Source organism: Dromiciops gliroides, chromosome 4 (assembly GCF_019393635.1).
Source record: "Dromiciops gliroides isolate mDroGli1 chromosome 4, mDroGli1.pri, whole genome shotgun sequence".
NCBI classification, from domain to species: Eukaryota; Metazoa; Chordata; class Mammalia; order Microbiotheria; family Microbiotheriidae; genus Dromiciops; species Dromiciops gliroides.
This window is the reverse complement of record NC_057864.1, coordinates 414,208,027-414,230,803: the sequence shown is the minus strand read 5'-3', so window position 1 is coordinate 414,230,803 and position 22,777 is coordinate 414,208,027. Positions and strand designations below refer to the sequence as shown.

The 22,777-nt window shown below is 36.3% G+C and overlaps 1 protein-coding gene across 1 annotated transcript in view; it reads left to right on the top strand.

Annotated features, from left to right (window-relative positions):
• WDR27 (WD repeat domain 27) overlaps nt 1-22,777 on the top strand; it is a 164,267-nt gene that overhangs the window by 124,855 nt on the left and 16,635 nt on the right. Inside the window, exon 25 of the mRNA XM_044003517.1 lies at nt 17,301-17,399. Within this exon, the coding sequence (XP_043859452.1) occupies nt 17,301-17,399 (99 nt within the window). The remainder of the gene's footprint in view (nt 1-17,300; nt 17,400-22,777) is intronic.

The following is a 22,777-nucleotide window of genomic DNA, read 5'->3' as shown; positions in this document are numbered from 1 at the left end:
TGCTTTCCAGGTTAGTTGTTTTTCCAATGAGGTATTTAATATTATCTTCTATTTTTTTCATTCATTTGGTTTTGTTTTATTGTTTCTTGACTTCTCATAAAGTAATTAGTTTACATTTTTACAATTCTAATTTTTAAGGAACTATTTTCTTCAGTGAGTTTTTGTACCTCCCTTTCCATTTCTAATTCTACTTTTTAAGGAATTTTTTTCTTCAGTGAATTTTTATGTCTCTTTTTCCACTTGGCCAGTTTTGTTTTTCAAGGCAGTCTTCTCCTCATTGGCATTTTGTACCTCTTTTACCATTTGGCCTAATTGGTTATATAAGGGATTATTTTCTTCAGTATTTGTGTGTGTGTGTGTCTCCTTTACCAAGCTGTTGACTTTTTTCATTATTTGCTTGCATCACTCTCATTTGTCTTCCCGATTTTTCCTCTACATCTCTTACTTGACTTTCAAGATCCTTTATGATCTCTCCCATGTCTTGAGACCAATTCATATTTTTCTTGGATGTTTTGGATATAGGAGCTTTGACTTTGTTATTTTCTTCTAAGGGTGTTTTTTTAAATAATAAATTTTTTAATTTATAATTTTGGGTTCCAATTTTTATCCCTCTTTCCCTCCCTCCCGTCCCCCCTCCTTGAGGCATCAAACAATAAGATAGGGGTTACACATATATGATTATGTAAAACATTAGCATATTTGTCATTTTGTACAAGCAAACTTGATTAAAAGGAAAAAATGAAAGAAAGTGAAAAATAGCATGCTTCAGTCTGTTCCATCAATATTAGTTCTTTCTTCGGAGGTGGATAGTATGTTTCATCAATGGTCCTTTTGGATTTTCTTGAATTATTGTATTGTTGAGAATGGTTAAGTCATTCACAGTTCTTCAACAAACAATATTGCTGTCTCTGTGTACAGTGTTCTCTTGGTTCTGCTCACTTCACAAGACATCTTTATTTCTGGGTTAACCTTGTCCATCAGTATAACTGCCCATGTGGTATGTTTTGAGAGCTCCCTAAAGTTCTTTTTGCTATCCACATATCTATTCAAACATTCTGTCATAGAATTTGTATGCTTGCTGTTAGAATTACTACTTTTAGTCAAAGAATTATCTCCAGAAGATTCACCCTATCCATTATTACCTATGTCAGTTGTTCAAAAAGAATTTATTAAGAACTTACTCTGTGCCAGTTAATGTGCTAAGAATTGGACATACAAAAAAGGCAAAAATAATGGTCCTGGCCCTCAAAGAGCTCTCCTTCTAATGGGGGAGACATCAGGCAAAAAATTGTACATATAAGATCTATACAATGTAATAGAAGGTGCTCTTAGAAGGAAAGCATGAGTGATATGGGTGAAGGTAGGGAAGGCAGTTAATAGCCTTTCACAGAAGATAGAATTTGAGCTAAGTCTTTGAAGGAGCCATGGAATTCAAAAGGTAGATGTGATGAGTAAGTGTATTTCAGCTAGTAAAAAATATACGATATTGGGATGTGGAGCGTCATGGATGAGGAATAGCAAGAAGGACAATGTAGCTGAATTGTAGAGTATGTGGTGGGTAATAAAGACCAAAAAGGTAAGAAGAGGCTAGTCTGTGAGGGGCTTTACAAGCTAAATGGAGAGGTTTTTATGTTTGATCTTGGAGGTGACAAAGAACCACTGAAGGGAGGGTGGGGTAACATGATCAGACCTGTGATTTAAGAAGCTTCCTGGCAGATGAGTAAAGGATGGACTGGAATGGGGGTAGGCTTGAGGAAAGGGGACTGACCTTCAGGATATTGCACAGTTGTGGTGTGAGGTACCAGGGTGGTGGCTATATAAGTGATGAGAAAGGACAAATACTAGAGGTGTGGTAAAAGTCAACATGACAAGAGTTGGCAACAAACTGCCAATGTGGGGGAAAAGCAGACTTGAGGATGACATGGGGGTTCTGAGTCTGGGTGATTATAAACATGGTGTTGCTCTTGACAGTAACGTAACAATGATCCCACTCCATCCCATCTTCTCTAGAAGAATGCCTTTCTATCATCTCTACTCTCTCATTAATCTTCAAACTCTGTGGACTAGCTCTTTCCTTACTGCTTACAGCCATGCTTGTGGCTCCCCACCCCCATCCTCTTCACTTGATCTGTTCAACCCAGGTGGTTGTCATATCATATCTCTCCTCCTTTTTGTAGGCTTTCTACAATAGGGGCCTTTTCTTTCTTTTCTCTCATTCTATCCTTAAATATTTGCACTATGGATTCCAATTTCATCATTCAAGTGAAATGGCTCACTCCAAAGTGACCAGTGGCCTCTTAATGGCCAGATCTAATGGCCTTTTTTTCAGTCCTCATCCTTTTTTTTTGTTTTTGTTTTTTGTTTTTGTTTGTTTTTTGGTGAGGCAATTGGGGTTAAGTGACTTTCCCAGGGTCACACAGCTAGTAAGTGTTAAGTGTCTGAGGCTGGATTTGAACTCAGGTTCTCCTGAATCCTGTCCTCATCCTTCTTGACCTTTGCAGCATTTGATGCAGTCAGTTACCTTTTTCTTGATAATTGCTTCTCTATACTGTTGGTTCTTCCACTACCTGTTTAATTGCTTCTTTTTGGTCTTCTGTGCCGGATCTTTATCTAGGTCAAGCCCACTAATCTTGTATGTCCCTCTCCTCTTCTCCCTCTATACTGTTTTGCTTTGTGATTTCACCAACTCCCATGTATTAAATGAACATCTCTATGCTCATGGATCTCAGATCTACTTATCTAGCCCTAACCACTCTTCTGACCTCTAGCCTGACATCTCCAACTACCTATTGGACATTTTGAACTCAACATGTCCAAAATCAAACTCATGATATTTACCCTCAAGCTCTTTCTTCTTCCTAATTTTACTGTTGATGGTACCATACTCCACCCAGTCCCCCAGGCTTATGATCTGGCATCATCCTCAGCTCCACACTCCCTGAAACCTTTTGCCAAGTCCTGTCTTTTCTACCTTCATAAAATTTCTTATATATGCTCCTTTCACTCCCCTAACACTGCCACCCCTCCAGGCCAGGCCCTCATTGCATCATGATTGGCCTAAAGAAGTAGCTTTCTGGGGCAGCTAGGTGGTGGAGTGGATAAAGCACCGGCCCTGGATTCAGGAGTACCTGAGTTCAAATCCAGCCTCAGACACTTGACACTTATTAGCTGTGTGACCCTGGGCAAGTCACTTAACCCCCATTGCCCCACAAAAAAACCAAACAAACAAAAAAAGAAAACAAAAAAAGAAGTAGCTTTCTGGTTGGTTTCCTTACCTCAAGTTTCTTCTCACTCTAGCCTAGCCACAAATGTTGAACTGATCTTCCTAAAGTGTCAGCCATATCATTTCCCCTCTCCACATCCAGTAAACCATGATGGTTCCCTGTTACCCCAAAGATCAAATAAAAAAACCCCTCTTTTTGGCTTTAAAAACCCTTCATGACCTGGTCCCTTATTACTTTTCTTAAACCTTTCTCATCCCCTCCCTGACCCCACACATACTCTCTGATCAAGTGATCAGGCTTTCCTGCTGTTCATTGCACAAGGCATTCCATCTCCAGAATTTGTGAATTTTTAATAGTTGTCTCCCATACCTGGTCTTCTCTTCCTCCTCATCTCTGTTTGTTAGCCTCTTTTTTCTCCTTCAAGCCTCAGTTAAAACTATAACTTCTATAAGAAGCCTTTCCAAATTCCCTCCATAGTAGTGCCTTCCCACTGCTGATTATATCTCCAGTTTCTCCAGTATATTTCTTTTTTGTATATAGTAGTTTGCACATTGTTTCCTCCATTAGCTTATGAATTTCTTAAGTAGGTACTGTTTTTTGCCTTTCTTTGAGTATTCCTAGAACTTAACACAATGTCCTGGTACATCATAGGTGCTTAAAAAATGCTTATTGACTAATAACTTAATAAAAAATCTTGTATTTGCCAAGGCATGGCTCCATGTTGCACATACATTTGACCTCCCATAGGGGAGACTATGTTAAAGCAAAGTTGACTTGTGTATCTGAAGAGACTGAGGAATACCTGCTTAAGTTAACTTCTAAGGAAAGTGATTTTAGAAAATAATGATTTAAGCTTAGATTTGAACAAACACACTTATAGATTCTAATCCAGTCTCATCAGACTTGCCATGTAAATTTTATACCCTCATTTAAGAGATATTGAAACCAATTTACAAGGGATCTGGCAATCCATTTGATATAATGGAACAAATGAGAAGGAAAAATAGAATTTGTCAATATGTGTGCCTTTTGTTTTAAAAGCATAGTTGGGGGCAACTAGGGGGCGCAATGGATAGAGCACTGGCCCTAGATTCAGGAGGACCTGAGTTCAAATCCAGCCTCAGACACTTGACACTTACTAGCTGTGTGACCCTGGGTAAGTCACTTAATCCCAATTGCCTTACCAAAAAAATAAATAAATAAATAAAAGCATAGTTGAACCATTCTCTGACTTTATTAACATACGTTAATGTCAATTTAAATACAAAGGACAAAGGGAATGTAAAGAGGCAGCTTCATGTCATCCATATTCCAGATGCCTTATTCAACTTTATATGCTTGCTTAAAAGCCTTTTTTGTAAGTACAATGTGTGACATGAATGAGCTCATATAGGCCAGAACCCTAAACTAATTTCTTTAGTAACATATATTTCTCAAAATTGCAATTGTTCCTTCCCCTGTTCCTCCTTCCCTCCCTTTCTCTCTCTCCCTTCCTTCCTCCCTTCCCTTCTCTTCTTTCCATTTTATATTTGTATTTTGCATTTGCTACTCTTTAATTTATGGAAATACAGCTATATTTTGAGCCAGTTTTGTGTCCCGTGTAACTGTTTGAGAAAATTGTTCTGCAAGATTTCCCATTGTTCTCAGCTAGGAGACTTTTGTGGGGAGCAAAGCTGTGGTTTATTCTGGGAGCCAAATGACACGTCTGCCAACTGGTGGTCAGACAAGAGGAGAGTTAATCAGGTCAGCCCTTCATTGGCATGCAGGGGCTGCTTGCTACATTTTTACCACACTTTAGGGCTCAGTAAAAGAAAGAGCATCAGGCAAGTTTTTCCTAAGTTGACTCAAAGTACTGAATGATGCACAATTAGACAGAGAACTGCATTGAAATGGAGAGAAATGCTGAATAAGTGATGCTTAAATTAAACATAACCTAATTCCCAGTTTTTCTTAGGGAAGACCCATGTGGTTCTTGAGCACCTTCAGTGCAAGGTGACTAAAAGTCAGGTAGGCAACTGAAGGCAGAGCAATTGACAGCACATTAAATAGTGCAGGCTTTTGAGACCATGATCAGTGAACTTGGAGTTATCTTGGCATCATCTGGCTGTGAAACGAATCTTCTTGGAGAGATGGTATAGCTTTACTCCTTGAAGCAGTTATCCAGAGCATTTATTCTTGGTTAATAGTCAGCTATTTTTATACAGAAGTGTGATAAGGTACTTGGTACTGTTATTGACATAAAAATATTTAGGGTTACCATAGGTGAGAGTGATAACTATTATTATTATTATTATTTTTTTTTTTGCGGGGCAATGGGGGTTAAGTGACTTGCCCAGGGTCACACAGCTAGTAAGTGTTAAGTGTCTGAGGCCGGATTTGAACTCAGGTACTCCTGAATCCAGGGCCAGTGCTTTTTAAGCACTGTGCCATCCAGCTGCCCCTCTTTATTATTTTTTAAAATTTTGTATTTAGAATTTTATTTTCCCAAATTATATGTAAAATACAAATTTTGACATCAATTCAAAAAAATTTTGTGTTCTAAATTCTCTTCCTTGCCCCCTAGAACTCAAGCAATTCAATATAAGATATACATGAGCAGTCATGCAAAACAAAGAGTGATAACTCTTTTTTTTTTTAAAGTGAGGCAATTGGGGTTAAGTGACTTGCCCAGGGTCACATAGCCAGTAAGTGTTAAGTGTCTGAGGCCAGATTTGAACTCAGGTACTCCTGACTCCATGGCTGGTGCTCTATCCACTGCGCCACCTAGCTGCCCCTGAAAAGGAGATTCTTTCTCTTTTCTTTTCTTTTTTTGGCGGGGCAGTCAGGGTTAAGTGACTTGCCCAGGGTCACATAGCTAGTGTCAAGTGTCTGAGGTAGGACTTGAACTCGGGTCCTCCTGAATCCAGGGCCGCTGCTTTATCCACTTCGCCACCTAGTTGCCCGGAGTGATAACTCTTAAGCCTTTTACTCTTGCCCTTCACTTTGAACCTATTAGCTAAGTTGAACCTATTATCAGTACAGTAGAGATAGTCACACTTGCACTACTTGTCTCACAGAGCTGTGGGAAGGATCAAATTAATGTGTGTGTAAAGCTCAATGTAAACGTAAACTGTTTTATTAACAATAATTTTAGTTAATATAGACTGATAATTTATAACCTTTCAAAACATAAAACAGTAAGCCTGGTTTACAGGGAAGAAATTTTTATATCATCATTGGCTATATGGTGCCCACGGTTAGAGCTTTTATTAATTTACATCACTACATCTTACTAGGTATAGGAACCTGATTGAAACACACATAAAGGAGAGACTCATGGTATGATTTCAGACATTCTCAAGTTCTTATGTTTTAACCTCTTCCTTTTATTTCTTTATTGTTAGAATGGAAAGGAAAGCAAATTATTTTAATGGTTAGGTCAGTCAAGAACATCTTTGTTTTTGTTGTTTTTTTATGCCTGTTTTTAAAGAGGTGTGAAGGAAAAAGGACATAGTTTTCTAGGTCTTCAGGAGTAGCAATGATTCTTGTATGTTCGTTTTGCCCACCATAATTCCATTTATACCAGAGAAGAGGTGGGAGTTCATATTATAAAGTCTGTGGGCAGTGATGGGGAATCTAGAACAATGGACTATATTGGTTGAAAAACCCCAATACCAATACAGATTTATTGGGGTTTGCCCTTTCTTATCTTAGTGCTTCCTTTTAGAAGTCAGGAATGGTAATTTGGATATAACCTTAAGAAAGATTAATTCATCAAGTTATAAAAAACATTTTCTCCCAAGATCACATTTTTTTTCATGGTCAAAGGTTTAATGTTGGGAAGATAAATGTGCACAATCAAAATGTGTGAAAACAGTTGTTCCTTGATGTATAAGGATGAGAGACACTTTCAGAAAAGCTGACTTTCTATTTTCAGTTGTTTTCCCATTCTTTCCTATTCTTTCTATGAGGATAATTGGGTAAAAGGGAAATGAAGGACACATGTAGACAGCTATATGAGGAAAAACATCATCCAGCTTCAGGGATATGGTTCAACAGAATTACAAAATAGTGGTAATGAAGCACTTTAGCTCTTTTTCCAAAGCATTTCTCCTTTTTAGTAGGACATTCAATCCCTTAGGTTTTTTATGAAAATATTTTTGAACAGTAATGCATTATTCCAGCATCCATGTGGTTTGTGCCACATCCCATCCATTGCTTGAAAAAATATTGCTTCCTTTTTTTCTCACTCTTTTTCTCAGTTTTTCTGTATTTAGTTTGTAAGGTTTCTTTTATGTAGGTTATAATTATGGTCGTGTGCTTTAACAATTTATATTTTGAAGTGATGGCACTAAGGCAGAAGAAAGAGTATGATGTAGAAAAATACTGTATCTGGGCTCATGACACCTGATTTATGTTCCATCTCAGCTGCTTAGATGATACTGATCTAGGTAGTGAGATAAATTTACTCAGAGGAAAACAAAGGAGGTCCCTAACACATTATGTGGTAAATTTATAGGAGGACAAGGAGAAGAGTAATACAGGTTGGGCACATGTGGATGGGTGTGATCCCATCATGGGAGAGAACATTCTAACTAGTATCATAGAGTCATTTGAGTCTTCAATTATTTATTTTAAAATGTTTTTAAATTATAATTCAGACATTGTGATAATTTTTTTAGTTACGTGTACTTCTCAAAATTAATAGTTATCCTTCCTCCCTCCCTCCCTCTTTTCTTTCCTTTTTATATCTACTTTATTTCCACACATATCATTCTCCCTGCAACATAGAATAAGAAAGAGAGAAAAAGCAGTTTCCCCAACCAGAAAATATATTAACCAAGTCTGATAGCATATGCAATTCTTTGTACCTGCAGTCCATCTCTCCAAAGAAGATGGGTAGTTACATTTTTTTCATTTTTTCATTAGGAACAAAAATGGTCAGTATAAATTCAGAGCAACCAGAGTTTTTTGTTCTTTATTTGCATTGTTGCGCTCATTATCTTTGTCATTTTCTTACTTCTGTTTACTTCATTTTTCATCAGTTTGCATCTTCCCACATTTCTCTGTATTCTTCATATTCATCATTTCCTATGGCACAATGGAATATTATACTACATTCATATATAATAATTTGTTTAGCCATTTTCCAGTTGGATGGATATTATTCTAGAAAACAGATAAAATTAATATTAAACACTTTCATTATTTGTTCTATGCCTGCTTTGCATTTTCTCCAGATCTCAGGGAGATTTATCCCTCTGATGCCCGCATAACTTTTTTTTTACTCATGCAGTTAATATATTCCACTTTGTAGAGCAATTTCTACTTCAAAAGCAAGTACCATATTTATAAAATTAAAAACTTATCCATGCCAATCTTCAAAGAGACAGGATAGTAATGTAAGTCAGGTTTCTTATAGTCATGTAAACAGGAAAAGTTTTATTTTGGGAAACCTGAATTTCATTCCTGTTTACCTTTTTTTCTTCATGAAGATGATCTCATGTTAAATTCTTTGGGCAAGAACTGACTAAATTGAGTTCTATGCTACATGAAAAGAGAGAGATTCTAGGAGAAAACATCAATGTTAGGGATTTTTTCCTTCAAATATACTAAATATGGAGTTATATTTGTATCAAGAGATATATTATGTTCTAGAATTTTCTGTCTATTTTATTCAAAAATGTCTTCAATAAAAATATTTCATGTCCTAAGTTTAGGATTTATATATTTCATCAATATTTTTCAAGGCCCGGGGCAGCTAGGTGGCGCAGTGGATAAAGCACTGGCCCTGGATTCAGGAGTACCTGAGTTCAAATCCAGCCTCAGACACTTGACTCTTACTAGCTGTGTGACCCTGGGCAAGTCACTTAACCCCCATTGCCCCACAAAAAAAAAATATATATATATATATATATTTTTTTTTTCAAGGCCCAATGTATTCAATGGCCAAAGTTTAGGAAATATTGCTATAGCTTTTTCTTTGAAGACTATGAGAGTACCCAGTAGGGGCAGCTAGGTGGTGCAGTGGATAGAGCATTGGTCCTGGAGTCAAGAGGAACTGAATTTAAATTTCACCTCAGACACCTACTAGCTATGTGACCCTGGGCAAGTCACTTAACCCTAATTGCCTTAAACATCCGGGGCCATCTGCCGTTATCCTGATATATATCTTGCCATTGAACCCAAAAGGCTCTGGAGGAGAGAGTGAGGTTGGTGACCTTGCACAGCCTTCCCTCACTTAAATCCAACTCAGTGCAAGTCATGACATCACCCTGATGTCATGGTTCTTTTTGAGTATGAAGGACAAACAATAACAACCCAGTAAGAAGCTAAAATAGTTGACTACCCAGAGTTCCCTTCCCTTCTCATCACCATCTTAACCTAGTCTTTCCCTAATTCTTTCTCTAATTTTCCTACTGTCAATTCCAAGAAATTCAATTGAAATTGTGAGAGTAGGTCTCTGTTTGAGGATTTTGTTACGAGGAAACCCAGGACACAGAATGTACGGATAGGATTATCCAGACTAAACTATCCCTTTTCACCATTTGGCCTAGGACTGACCATTTGGCAAGGATTCAAACCAAGGAGAAATACATTATATAACAATGTATGACTATATATATATTTTTACCTATGAATATATGTGTGTATATATAAAAATATATATTACTGGCTGCCTTAAATTGCCCATGAAATTTTAATTTTGTCTTGAAACTATTCTCATAACATGTTAGGTTTTTTTGAGAATCATATGAATTAATTTTTTTACTATAAGAATATACCCTCTTTTGTAACGTGACCTTTCTCTTACCAATGGATAGGAGTTGATATTAATTGTCTCTTTTATATAAAGGTCTAAGTTTTGAATACAATATATACTTAGACTCTATGGCACTAGATAAATGTTATTCATTTTTGCCTTCCTGAAGTCTTGTCAAACATTTGGTTGAATGAAAAAAAATAGCCAACATTAGAGATGACTGATATTATGTAGAAAAATGGTCTAAATTCAAATTTCTTGTTATTACCCAAATATTTTTTTAGTGTATTGATGCAATTGTATTGACAAGGTAGGTGTGTTTGCATCCTTTCCCAAACTGTCATGTGCTTGAGGCACCTCATCTGTTCCCATAGATATCACAGTGATATCTATGTACTCTCTGAAAGTATAGTAGTTGATATTAATAATGACAAAACAAATCATCAAGAAAAGGTTAAAATATGTTCAATCTACTCACTTTTTTTTTCGGTGAGGCAATTGGGGTTAAGTGACTTGCCTAGGGTCACACAGCTAGTAAGTGTTAAGTGTCTGAGGCCGGATTTGAACTCAGGTCCTCCTGACTCCAGGGCCAGTACTCTATCTACTGCACCACCTAGCTGCCACAATCTACTCACGTTTTAATAGCAGAACATGTTGTTTTAGAAATGTTTTCTTAGGAGATTAATACAATAAATTTGGCACTTTAAAGGTTTAACTTCAGGTACTTGGACATTAATTTATTCAGAACCCAGCTTTCTATGATGATGGCAAATAAATAAAAGCATGATGAGAATCACACTTGAAATCTGCATAAGTCTTGGAACCTTTTAAAGAGCTTATTAGCTTTTAGTGATGGAATAAGTTTCTGAAAGAAAAATATTGGGCAAACTTTTTAAGTCTGTTGAAGCTCAGAGTTGTAATTTTATTTCATGGCCATTTGTAGTTCAGAATCGTAAAACAATTATTTTCTAGGGGCTGTGTGTTCATGTGCCTAAACATCTGTCTTAATTCTGACTCCTATGCAGCCCTTTATTAATGTATGAAGAGTTTTAGTACTGAGAAATGTTCATTACATTCTGAACTTTATTTTTCAGCATAGGCCTTGAAAATTAACTTTATGTTAACTATAAATAGTTAATTCCCCCACCCCAGAAAGGATTTTGGTTTTATCCTTTTTTTTTATATCAACTTAATGGAAGCAAGCAAAAGAGTTTCTTATATGAATATTATAAACTTATGTGTTGAAACATTTTTGAATTTTTACCCTTCAAAACTTTCATTATAAAATTACATAAAATAAAACAATAGTTTTTGCTAGTATGGTGGTTTTTTGTTTTTTGTTTTTTTAGTGAGGCAATTGGGGTTAAGTGACTTGCCCAGGGTCACACAACTAGTAAGTGTTAAGTGTCTGAGGCCGGATTTGAACTCAGGTACTCCTGACTCCAGGGCCGGTGCTCTATCCACTGCGCCACCTAGCTGCCCCGGTATTTTTAAGCTAAATATATTAATTTGTATAAGTGGCGCCCAGGATCCTCTCACATGTAGGCCCCAGAAAGTTAGTTTGGATTGGAAGTACCCACTAAGGTATTTACTAGAATAATCAGAAAGGTGAATTAGTATAAACTAGAAGGCTTTTAATGAATACCTAGGATTAAATTTAAAAGGTTTTTAATGATTAATAGTTTTGCTTATTAATAGCTTAGCAAATTAAATGATGAGGAAATATGTTCCACAAGGGTACATTCTCCCAAAGGTCACTATACTATCCATGGGAGGATTGTGCACATGCAGAGATCCTAAATGATCAAGGAATATGAAGGGGACATAGGGGAAGTTTTGGCTTGGTCACACTCATGGAGGGCATGCATTTGGCCAGTCAGCTCACACATTGGATGCTTCAGAGCCCTTGATGTCCTCTGGTCATTTCACTACTCTTTCAGTCACTGCTGGATATTGAATCTCTGCTGTATTTTACATCTTATTTTCTGGGTACTTCTATTTATTTGTGGTTCTGATGTTCACTGAGTTGCTCTTTTCTACCATTGGTTACTTTTCAGATATTCCACCTTTTCAGACTATCCTTAGGTCATTGCTACTACCTGATGGGGTACAACTGTTGTGAGGGTCAAGTTCTTTGAATTTCCATAGTTCCAAGTCATAGCACAAAGCCTATGACAAGCATATGTAGCCAGAGAGCTATCAAAATCCCTAAGGTTTTCCTTTTGACTGGATTTTAAAAAGAAATTATTTTTAAAAAGTTATTTATTCCTCTGTCTGTCCTTCTGTCTATCATTATGAGCAGTCTTCAAAGCTTCTGCCCTTATACCAAGAGAAACCTCCCTTGAAACAAATAGGCAAAAAAATCCCAACATATTACTCATGTCTTTCAACATATACCTCATTCTAAGTGTAAATACTGATTGTTTTCTATTCTGGTCAGTAACTCTGAGGGTCTTCCTGAACCAGATTGATATTTTTGGGATAGTAAATTCAGCCACCTTTTGTTTCATTCTTTTTCTTTTTGGGGGGTGTAATGATTGGAATGACGCCACCTACTGGAGACTTGCTGTGGGAAAGCTCCACCATGAGGAAAATACCTCAGAGGCATTATGGCTTTTCCTTGGCGTCAGGAAATGACGTTTGCTCATGGGTGCTGTCTATCAAGGCTACCAGCCAATCAACTTGAGGAGCCTCCTATGGTCTGGGAGGAGACAGGAAGGAGGAAAGGGAGCCTGCGCAGAGAGCGCTGGGCCTTTTGGCTTCCTGACTTGATGGTGGCGGCGGCAGAGGACTTCACAGGAAATTTGAGGAAAGATAGGAATGCCAGGCTGTTAGAATTCTGTTCTCAATCTTTTTCTTTCTATTTTCCAATAAACCCTTAAAAACCTAAACTCGTTTTATCAGTGATTTTTAGTCAGTTTCCCCCAAACTGGGGGAACAGATTAGAATCCACATTTAGAATCTTAAATTACACGGGGGGGGGGGGGCAGGACAATGGGGGTTAAATGACTTGCCCAGGGTCACACACTTAGTGAGTGTCAAGTGTCTGAGGCCGGATTTCAACTCAGGTCCTCATGAATCCAGGGCCAATGCTTTATCTGCTGCTCCACCTATCTGCCCCCTTTTGTCTCAATTCTTACCTAGCCCCTAGTCATTGAATGTGCATAGCTTAAGACAAACTGAGACCTGGGAAAGATCTTAATTTAAAAAGGCTAACATCACCCACTGAATCCTGGGCCATCACCAGTTGTTTTGACCATTGTCTTCTTGTTGGACTCTGATGACTCTAGAGAGAGACTGATGACTTTGTGCAGCTCTGCCTCACTCAAATCTCACTCATGCAAGTCAAGACATCAATGCTCATGATGTTATTGATTCTCCTCAAGAACAAAAGGTGAACAACAACCACAGAAACCTCATTCCACACCTAGAGTGATCTACCTCTCTGCTGAGAGGAGGGGACTTATGCTTTAACATCAATTCTATGAAGCCATATTTTTTTTTGTTTTGTTTTTGCTCTTTGGTGAGGCAGCTGGGGTTAAGTGACTTGCCCAGGGTCACACAGCTAGTAAGTGTCAAGTGTCTGAGGTCAGATTTGAACTCAGGTACTCCTGACTCCAAGGCTGTTGCTCTATCCACTGCACCACCTAGCTGCCCCTGAAGTCATAATTAATGAATTCATTGATCAGATTTTTGTCATCTTTCAGTGTTTTTCCTTTATTATAGTCATAGATCAATCTCTGGATTCCACTTACTTCAGTCTACATTTATTTATACAAGTCTTCCCAGGTTTCCCTGAATGCTTCAAAGTTGTCATTTATTCTGACACAATAATATTCTATTACATTCATGTACCCCAATTTACTCTACCATTCTGTAATTTCTGGGCAACTACTTTGTTTTTCATTTATTTGCTGTCACAAAAAGTGGGTTATAAATGTTTTTCTATGTGTTGTTCCTTCTCCTGGCTTTGACCTTATTGGAATATAGGCTGAGTTGTAATATCAAAAGGTATGCATGACTTAGTGCCTTTTCTAGTATAATTTCTCATTTTCCAGAGGATTTAGATCAATTCCTAACTCCACGAACAGTGCTTTAACTTATCTGTCTTCCAACAGCTTGCCTACCATTTTCTATTTTCAGCTTTTGTCATCTGTGATGTCATATATCATGTTGTAATGGAATATTTGGAATGTTAGGAGAGCTGTTAAACCCAGATATTAGAATACCATAAATGACTAACTTTACATAAGCAAGAAGTCTAAAATGTTTACTTATCTTTTTTTTTTAGGTGAGGCAATTGGGGTTAAGTGACTTGCCCAGGGCCACACAGCTAGTAAGTGTTAAGTGTCTGAGACTGGATTTGAACTCAGGTCCTCCTGACTCCAGGGCTGGTGCTCTATCCACTGCGTCACCTAGCTGCCCCTACTTATCTTTTAAAGACAAAGTTGTCAAATGCAGGGCAAAGCTATATCCTGATAGTTTTAGATCTGAACCTGATTCTGATGAGCACCTATATCTTCCATCCTTCTTCCTTTCCATGGAGATTATGTTCTAGCCCTGGAAAGTACAGCCTACACAGAGCAGAGTATTTGTCAGTTCTGAGGAAGCTGTGATCATCCCCAAACTAGATGTCTTTAAATCTCCCTGTGGCACTCTCATTGTTTCAAAGGCTTCCATTATTCTTGAAACACAGAAACCTTTGTGTTTTAGCTACCTACATGACAGGCCTGCTGGTCAGTAGCAGTCCTTTGTTCCCATCTGTCTTGCAATTAAATCTGTTCCACATCTTAAAAATCTCCTCCTTGAAATTCTGTCCTTTCCACAAGGCTATGTTCCATATCCTACCATATCTCTCCTCCTGCCAATAGGCTCTTGTTGGGGTCATTAGAAGCTGTCCTGTGATCCTACTCATCCTTGATAATGCAGGACCTTGATCTCTCCTCTAGATTGAAATACTTTATACTATGCTAGAGTAGACGACTTTATTGAAGTAGCTAGCCACAGGGTTAAAACTGAGTAGAGAGAAAAGTGAGGCCAAAACTAGGTTGATAGATTGGTAGAGTAGTAAGTAAGAGATGGCTCACAATGATTACAAAGCATGAGTACAGGAGGATGCAAGATATTGGAAGAGGTAGACATAAAGGAGATAAAATTTCAGGCATCAGAATTTTGGAGTAGAGCAGTTTGGTTAGATTTGGATGTGACCACTCTGATATTTGTCTGAGGTAACTTAAGAGTGTTAAAAAAGTTGATGAATTCAAGAAACTGTTATGAAATGCTGTTATAGGAGACATCAGTATAGATACTCAAACTTTAGTTTGTTGGTAGGGAAGGAATACTATAAGCTAGGTACTGAAGTAATGGAGTAAAGTGGGAAAGCAATCAGGGATTTGGTATGGCAATGATTAAAAGTTGCTTGGAAGAAAAACTGTAAAAAACCTGGATATCATACTTAAAAAAATTTTTTTTGCAGGGCAGCAGGGGTTAAGTGACTTGCCTAGGGTCACACAGCTAGTAAGTATCAAGTGTCTGAGGCTAGATTTGAACTCTGGTTCTCCTGAATTCAGGGCCAGTGCTTTATCCACTAACCCACCTAGTTGCCCCCTTGGATATCATACTAAAAAGCAGAGACATCACCTTGTTGACAAAGGCCTTTATAGTCAAAGCTATGGTTTTTCCAGTAGCAATGTATTGGATTATAAGTAAAGCTGAGTGCCACAGAATTGACACTTTAAAAATGTGTTGCTGGAGAAGACTGAGAGTCCCTTGGACAATACAGAGATCAAATTAGTCAGTATTTAAAAATTAATTCAGATGATTGATTAGAAGGTCAAATACTGAGGCTGAAACTTAAATACCTTGGCCACATATTGAGAAGATGGGACTCATTGGAAAAGATCTTCATGTTGGGAAAGATTGAAGACAAAAAGAAAAGGGGATGGTAGAGGATGAGATGGAGAGTATCATGGAAGCAACGAACATGAGCTTAGACAGACTTTGGGAGATAGTGGAAGATAGAAGGGCCTGGTAGGTCACCAAGAGTGAATGGCTGAACAACAATACCACCAAGTGATGATAGAGAGAATGTGGTATCGTTAGCTGGCATGAATTTAAAAGTAATTGCAAATACTTTTGCAATGGGGAGTAAGAAGAAAAAGATATGTGACAGTGTTACCTGAGGACTTGTGAGCCCGAGTTGGTTGGATGAGGGCTGGGAAGATTTGAGAAAGTAGTAGTCATCATTGGAGATTGTTGGTAGTGCTATAGAGTCCTTGGGGGAAAGCCAGTTTTCAGTTGAGAAGGCCATTCAATGTGTATTCCAAAGGCTACATTGGAAAGGGAAGATTAGGGATCAGTGGAGGGCTGTGCTACTGTGAGTAGTTTGATCCTTCATAGAGGAAAAATCATATGCATGTAATTAAATCTAAAAGACTTCAAACATATCTTTCATATGAATATAAAATTCTTATCATTAATGGGAATGCTAAAATAACTAGTTCTTTTGGTAGTTTTGAGATTTATTTACTGTTTGTTTTCAGGGGCAGGCTAGATTAGAGATAATATATGTAAACCGTTTGTATAAAGCCCCAAATAAATGTCAGCCGTTATTAGAAAGCTAGTCTTGTTTTGCAAAATTAGCATATCAGAAAAATAAAAAAACAATTAATGAATACTGGTTTTAGTGGAGAGTTAAAGGGGAAATAGAAAATGTAATCTATGTCCATTAATGAATGAATCAAGAACAAGTGCTAGGTTATAAAAGATGCTTAATATGTATTGAATTGAATAAGAAAAATTGGTTTATGTGATCTATTTTAAGACTTCAACAACCTTGTGAATACTATACTAATTATGATATGACAATATTAATAGGATTCTTGATGAGTATAAAACTGGCAGCCTATTATAATACTTCAAAGGAGCCACAATCTTGCCAGTGTGGATTATTCTTTTAATTGTACCTATTCATAATTTTTTTTATCATGTAATTCTTGTCCATCTTCTTTCAATGTCCTCTATTGATGGTCTACCCAAAGTGAAGAAATTAGGAAGGAGGTAGGTAAGTCATGGGATGAGAACAAGATTTAATAGATGGCCAGCCAATATGTTTACCAGTACCAACAAACTATTAAAAACACTAGAGAGAGGCTTTAGCAGTCAGTCAATCAAGAAATACTTATTTATTAAGCACTTACTATTTGGCAGGCATTGTGTTAAGCACTGGGGCTGAGATTTTAATAGCATTCTAGGAAACTAATTTCATATAAGTAAAAATTGTGTTGAGTGAAATTATGTTGATTTTTCTGTGAAATTTTCATTTTATCTTTCAGGCTTATATATATGAGATGGGCTCAAGTACCTTTTCTCACAGATTGGCAGGACATGCAGAAACAGTGATCAATGTGGCTTTTAACCCATCAAGACCCCAGGTAACAGAGTGTATACTTGCATAATTTTCAAAATAAAAAATAATTACATGTATAAAACAATAAATATATTTATGTTATATGTAACTCATATTATATATAAATAAGTTTAATGTTTTATTGATACCTTTATAAATAGTGATCATTTATGATTATTAATTCCTCACTCATACACAATCTTCCCTAGTAACAAAAACAGTTATGCAAACCCAACAGACAAAATGATTGTATCTGACATAATATGTAACTTTCCACATGCCTAATCTCCACCTTTTTTCACAAGCAAATAAAAGTGACTTTTACCATATTTTATCTGGGAACAAAATAAGTCATTATAATGAATCTGAGACTGGCTCTATTTTTGTACGATTTTAATTTACATTATCGTAGTAATTGTATATATTGTTTTCCTGGTTCAGCTTTCTTTGTTCTGTAACAGTTCATATTAAGTCTTGCCAAATTTCTCTGAACTGTTCATCTACTAGTACTACTACTACTACTACTGCTACTACTACTACTACTACTATGAATACTGTAACTACTACTACTACTAGTTGCAGTGTTCATAATATTAGTAATTATAGTAGTTGTCATGTAGTAGTTGTTTAATCATATCCAACTCTTTGTGACCTCTTGGAGTTTTCTTGGCAAAGATACTGGAGTGTTTTGCCATTTCCTTCTCCAGCTCATTTTACAGATGAGTAAACTGAGGCAAAGAAAGCCTAAGAAACTTGTCCAGGGCAACACCACTAGTAAGTGTCTGAGGCATGATTTTTGAAAAAAAAATTTTAGAATTAAGAATTTTTAAACATCAATTTTTAAAACTTTTGTTCCAAATTCTCTTCCTCCCTCCCTCCCCATCCCTTTTAAGAATGAAAGGAATTCAATATAAGTTATATACGTGTAGTCATGCAAAACATTTCTATATTAGTCAGGTTGTGAAAGAAAACAGAAAAAATAACTTAAGAAAAAGGAACTAAAAAAATTATGCTTCAGTCTGTATTCAGATACCATCAGTTCTTTCTCTGGAGATGGACTGCATTTGTCATAAGTCCTTCAAAGTTGTCTTGGATCATTGTATTGCTGAAAATAGCTAAGTCATTTCCATCTGATCATCTTACAATGTTGCTATTACTTTGTATACAGGGCATTTGACTTTGCATCAGGTCATATAAGTCTTTCCAGGTTTTTCTGATGGTATCCTGCTCATTATTTCTTATAGCATAATAATATTCCATCATAATTTCATTGCACAATTTGTTCAGCCACTCCCCAATTGATGGCCATCTCTTCAATTTCGAATTTACCTTTTTGTCTTTTATCTCTTTTTGGATACTGACCTACTAGTAGTATTACTAGGTCAAAGAGTATACATGGTTTTATAGCCCTTTGGCCATAGTTCTAAATTGTTCTATAGAATGTTTGAATCAATGTACAACTTCACCAAGAGTGCTTTAATGTCTCATTTTCCCCATATTCCTTAAAACATTTGCCATTTTCCTCTGCTGTCCTGTCATCTAATCCAATAGGTATGAAATAGTACCCCAGAATTGTTTTGACCTGCTGAGGCAGGATTTGAACTCAGGTCTTCCTGACTCTAAACCCCACAACATTCTATCCATTGTGATACTATGGTAATGGTACATGCCTATGGTAATGTTGTATTTTCTTTAGCCACTCCCCAGTTGATGCTTATGATTTTTTTCTTCCACAAAGTGATAATATTTCATATTATATGTTCACAAATATTTATATTTGAGTTTTATTTTATTTTACATGCTAATTTTAAAATAGAAACATAGTAACAATACTCATAAATATGACTTCCTTTGATATGGGAGGAAAAATTGAATTCCTTCTCATTTAAAATAAAAATATTATAAGAATGAGCAATATCCATAAAAATATAACTATGTAGTATCATAGAATATTAGATCTAGAAGGGACCTTAGAGTCCATATAACTGAATCCTCTCATTTTGTAAAAGAGGAAATTGAGGCCCAGGAAGGTTACCCAAGATGATACATTTAGTAAGCATCAGAAGTAGGATTTGAGTCTATAGATTTGGTTTTCATCTCCATGCAGATAGCTTCTCCTTCTACAGTACCGTCTCCAGTCTTTGTCTTGACCTGCCTATTGGAAATCACTACTAAAAAGGACCAGTGACATCTCAAACTCTGTATGTCCAAATCAGAATACATTCTTTTCCTCCCTGCCTCTTACTGTCAACTTACCCCTCCTTTACACTTTACTTTCTAGTTATTTAGGTTCACAAGCCTGGACTCCTCTTTAATTACAAAATTCATGTTTCTAAAACACAGCTCTGAACTTGTCATTTCTTTGCTCAAAAATTCCCTGTGGCTCTCTATTATTACTTCTTGGATAAAATACATACTCAGAATAATAGTGTGACAGTATTTTAGAGTTGTTAGGGATCTCATTAACCATCTGGTTCACTTTATACCCAAAAGGAATCCCTCTAATCACGTACCCAACAAGTGGTCACCCAGCCTTTTCTGTAAGGAGGAGGAACTCACCACCCCTTGAGATACCCCTTTCCATTTTGGACAGCTCTGTCAGGAGGAATTTCATGACATCAAGCTTACAGTATTCTCTTAGCTATTCTTAGCTATGTTGCTCCAAGTTCTGCCCTCTTGGGCCAAATATAATAAATACAATCTCTCTTTTACACAAGGACCCATCATATACTTGAACACTACTATCATGTCCACAATTTTCTGTTCTTTAGAGTAATCATTCTTAATTTTCTAAACCACTCTTCTTATGATATGCACTCAAGACTCTTCATAATCCTGATTTCCCTTTTCTTCCCTTCATTTTATTTTTTTTAATTTAATGAGACCTTTTGTTTTTATATCACTTTAATTCATTTTTTTCCCACTGAATAGTATTTTATTTTCCCTCCAATTATGTGTAAAGATAGTTTTCAACATTCATTTTTATAAGATTTTGAGTTCTAAATTTTTTCCCTCTCTCCCTTCCCTCCCCCTCCCCCAAACAGAAAGCAATCAGGTTATACAGGTACAATTGTGTTTTTTAAAAAATAATGTTTTTATTTAAAGTTTTGAGTTCCAAATTCTTTTCCTCCTTCCCTCCCTCTCCCGGTCTCTGAGGTGGCAAACAATCAAACATGGGTTATGCATGTGCAATTATGTAAAACATCATCATATTAGTCTTTTTGTATAAGAACTTGAATAAAAGAAAAAATGAAAGTGAAAAATAACATGCTTCAGTCTGTGTTCAGTCAATATCAGTTTCTTTGGAGGTGGAAAGTATTCATCATTAGTCCTTAGGGATTGTCTTGGATCATTGTATTGCTGAGAATAGTTGTCATTCACAGTTCTTCATCGAACAGTATTGCTGTCTCTGTGCACAATGTTCTCTTAGTTCTGCTCACTTCACTATACATCAGTTCATATGAGTCTTTCCAAGCCTTTCTGAAATCACCCTGCTTGTCATTTCTTATAGCATAATATTCCATTACCATCATATACCACAGCTTGTTTAGCCATTTCTCAAATGATGGGCATTCCTTTGATTTTCAATTCTTTGTCACCACAAAAGAGCTGCTATAAATATTTTTGTACAAATAGTTCTTTTTCTCTTTTTTTGGGATGTCTTTACAATCATGTTAATCATACTTCCACATTAGTCATGTTGTGAAAGAAAAATCAGAACAAAAGGGAAGAGAATGAGAAAACAAAAAAGTGAAAATAGAATACCTCAATCTGCATTCAGACTCCATAGTTCTTTTTCTGGATGTGGATAGCATTTTCTACCACGAATCTTTTAGAGTTGTCTTGAATCATTGTGTTGCTGAGAAGAGCTGTCTAATATAGTTGATAATTGCACAGTGTTGCTGTTACTATGTATAAAGTTGTCCTGGTTCTGCTCATGTCACTCAGAATCATTTCATGTAAGTCTTTCCAGGTTTTTCTTAAATCTGCCTGCTCATCATTTCTTATAGCACAACAGTATTTCATTACATTCCTATATGACAAGTTGTTCAGCCATTCCCCAATTGATAGGCATCCACTCAATTTTCAATTCATTGCTACCACAAGAAGAGCTACTATTTTTTTATATGTGGCTTTTCCCCCCTTTTTAATCATTTCTTTGGGATACAGACCTAGTAGTGATATTTCTGGGTCACAGGGCATGCACGGTTTTATAGCCCTTTAGGTATAGTTCCAAATTGCTCTCCAGAATGGTTGGATCAGTTAACAACTCCACCAACAATGCATTAATGTTCTAATTTCCCCACATTTTCTCCAATATTTATCATTTTCTTTTTTGTCACATTAGCCAATCTGATAGGTATGCGGTGGTACCTCAGAGTTGTTTTAATTTGCATTTCTCTAATCAATAGTGATTTAGAACATTTTTTTATATTACTACAGAGAGCTTTAATTTCTTCATATGAAAACTTGCCTGTTCACATATTGTTGAATATGTTGTTCATATATTGCCCATTTATCAATTGGAGAATGACATATTCTTATAAATTTGATTCAGTTCTCTATATAGTTGAGAAATGAGACCTTTATCAGAAATAATGATTGTAGAAAATTGTTTTCCAGTTTTCTGCTTTCCTTCTAATCTTGGTTGCATTGGTTTTGTTTGTGCAAAAACTTTTTTACATTACATTACATTAAAGTACTGATTGGCTTTTCTAGATGCTTTAATGTCCTATTTTGAATTTATCAGTGATTTTTTTCTTTAATTATAGAATAAAAGTTCCTTGAGGGTAAGGATTTTGATTTTTGCTTTTATATATGCCCACAGTTCCTGGCAACTAGGAAGTAATTAAGAAATTCTTACTGAATTGGGTTGATTTCAATTCCATCCAGCAGTATCTATCTTTAATTGTCTCTTGACAGAGGCAAGGCCAAACTTTCCCTTCTCAGTTTCTTGTTTATTGGCATCTGCTTCTATTCTCACTCTTGGCAAAGTGGAAAAGAGAAAGACAAAACATCAAGATAGGGCTGTGTTTTCTAGTCATTCTGATTCATTCTGAGTATCTAGCCCATTTCTGGGTAATTTTCCAGCATTTAATACTATTTGAAATTTAGTTAAATTGACATAAGGATGGGCTTGGCAGTGACCACTTTAATTTTTATGGCATTTAGCCCAAGAGTAAATGCATAGGACATTTCATAAATGTTCTTACTGATCATTGCCTAAAATAAAATCTTTTTTTGAAGCAGATTAATACTTTTAGGTACCTTATGTTTGTATTTCTAATTAAGATGTAAAGGAGGGTTTACTTTGCAAGAAAAGAAAATACTGATAAAAATGTATCTATCTGTTTACTTCAGTGATGTTTATGCAATCTTTAGTTGCAGCATTTGCTGTAGTAT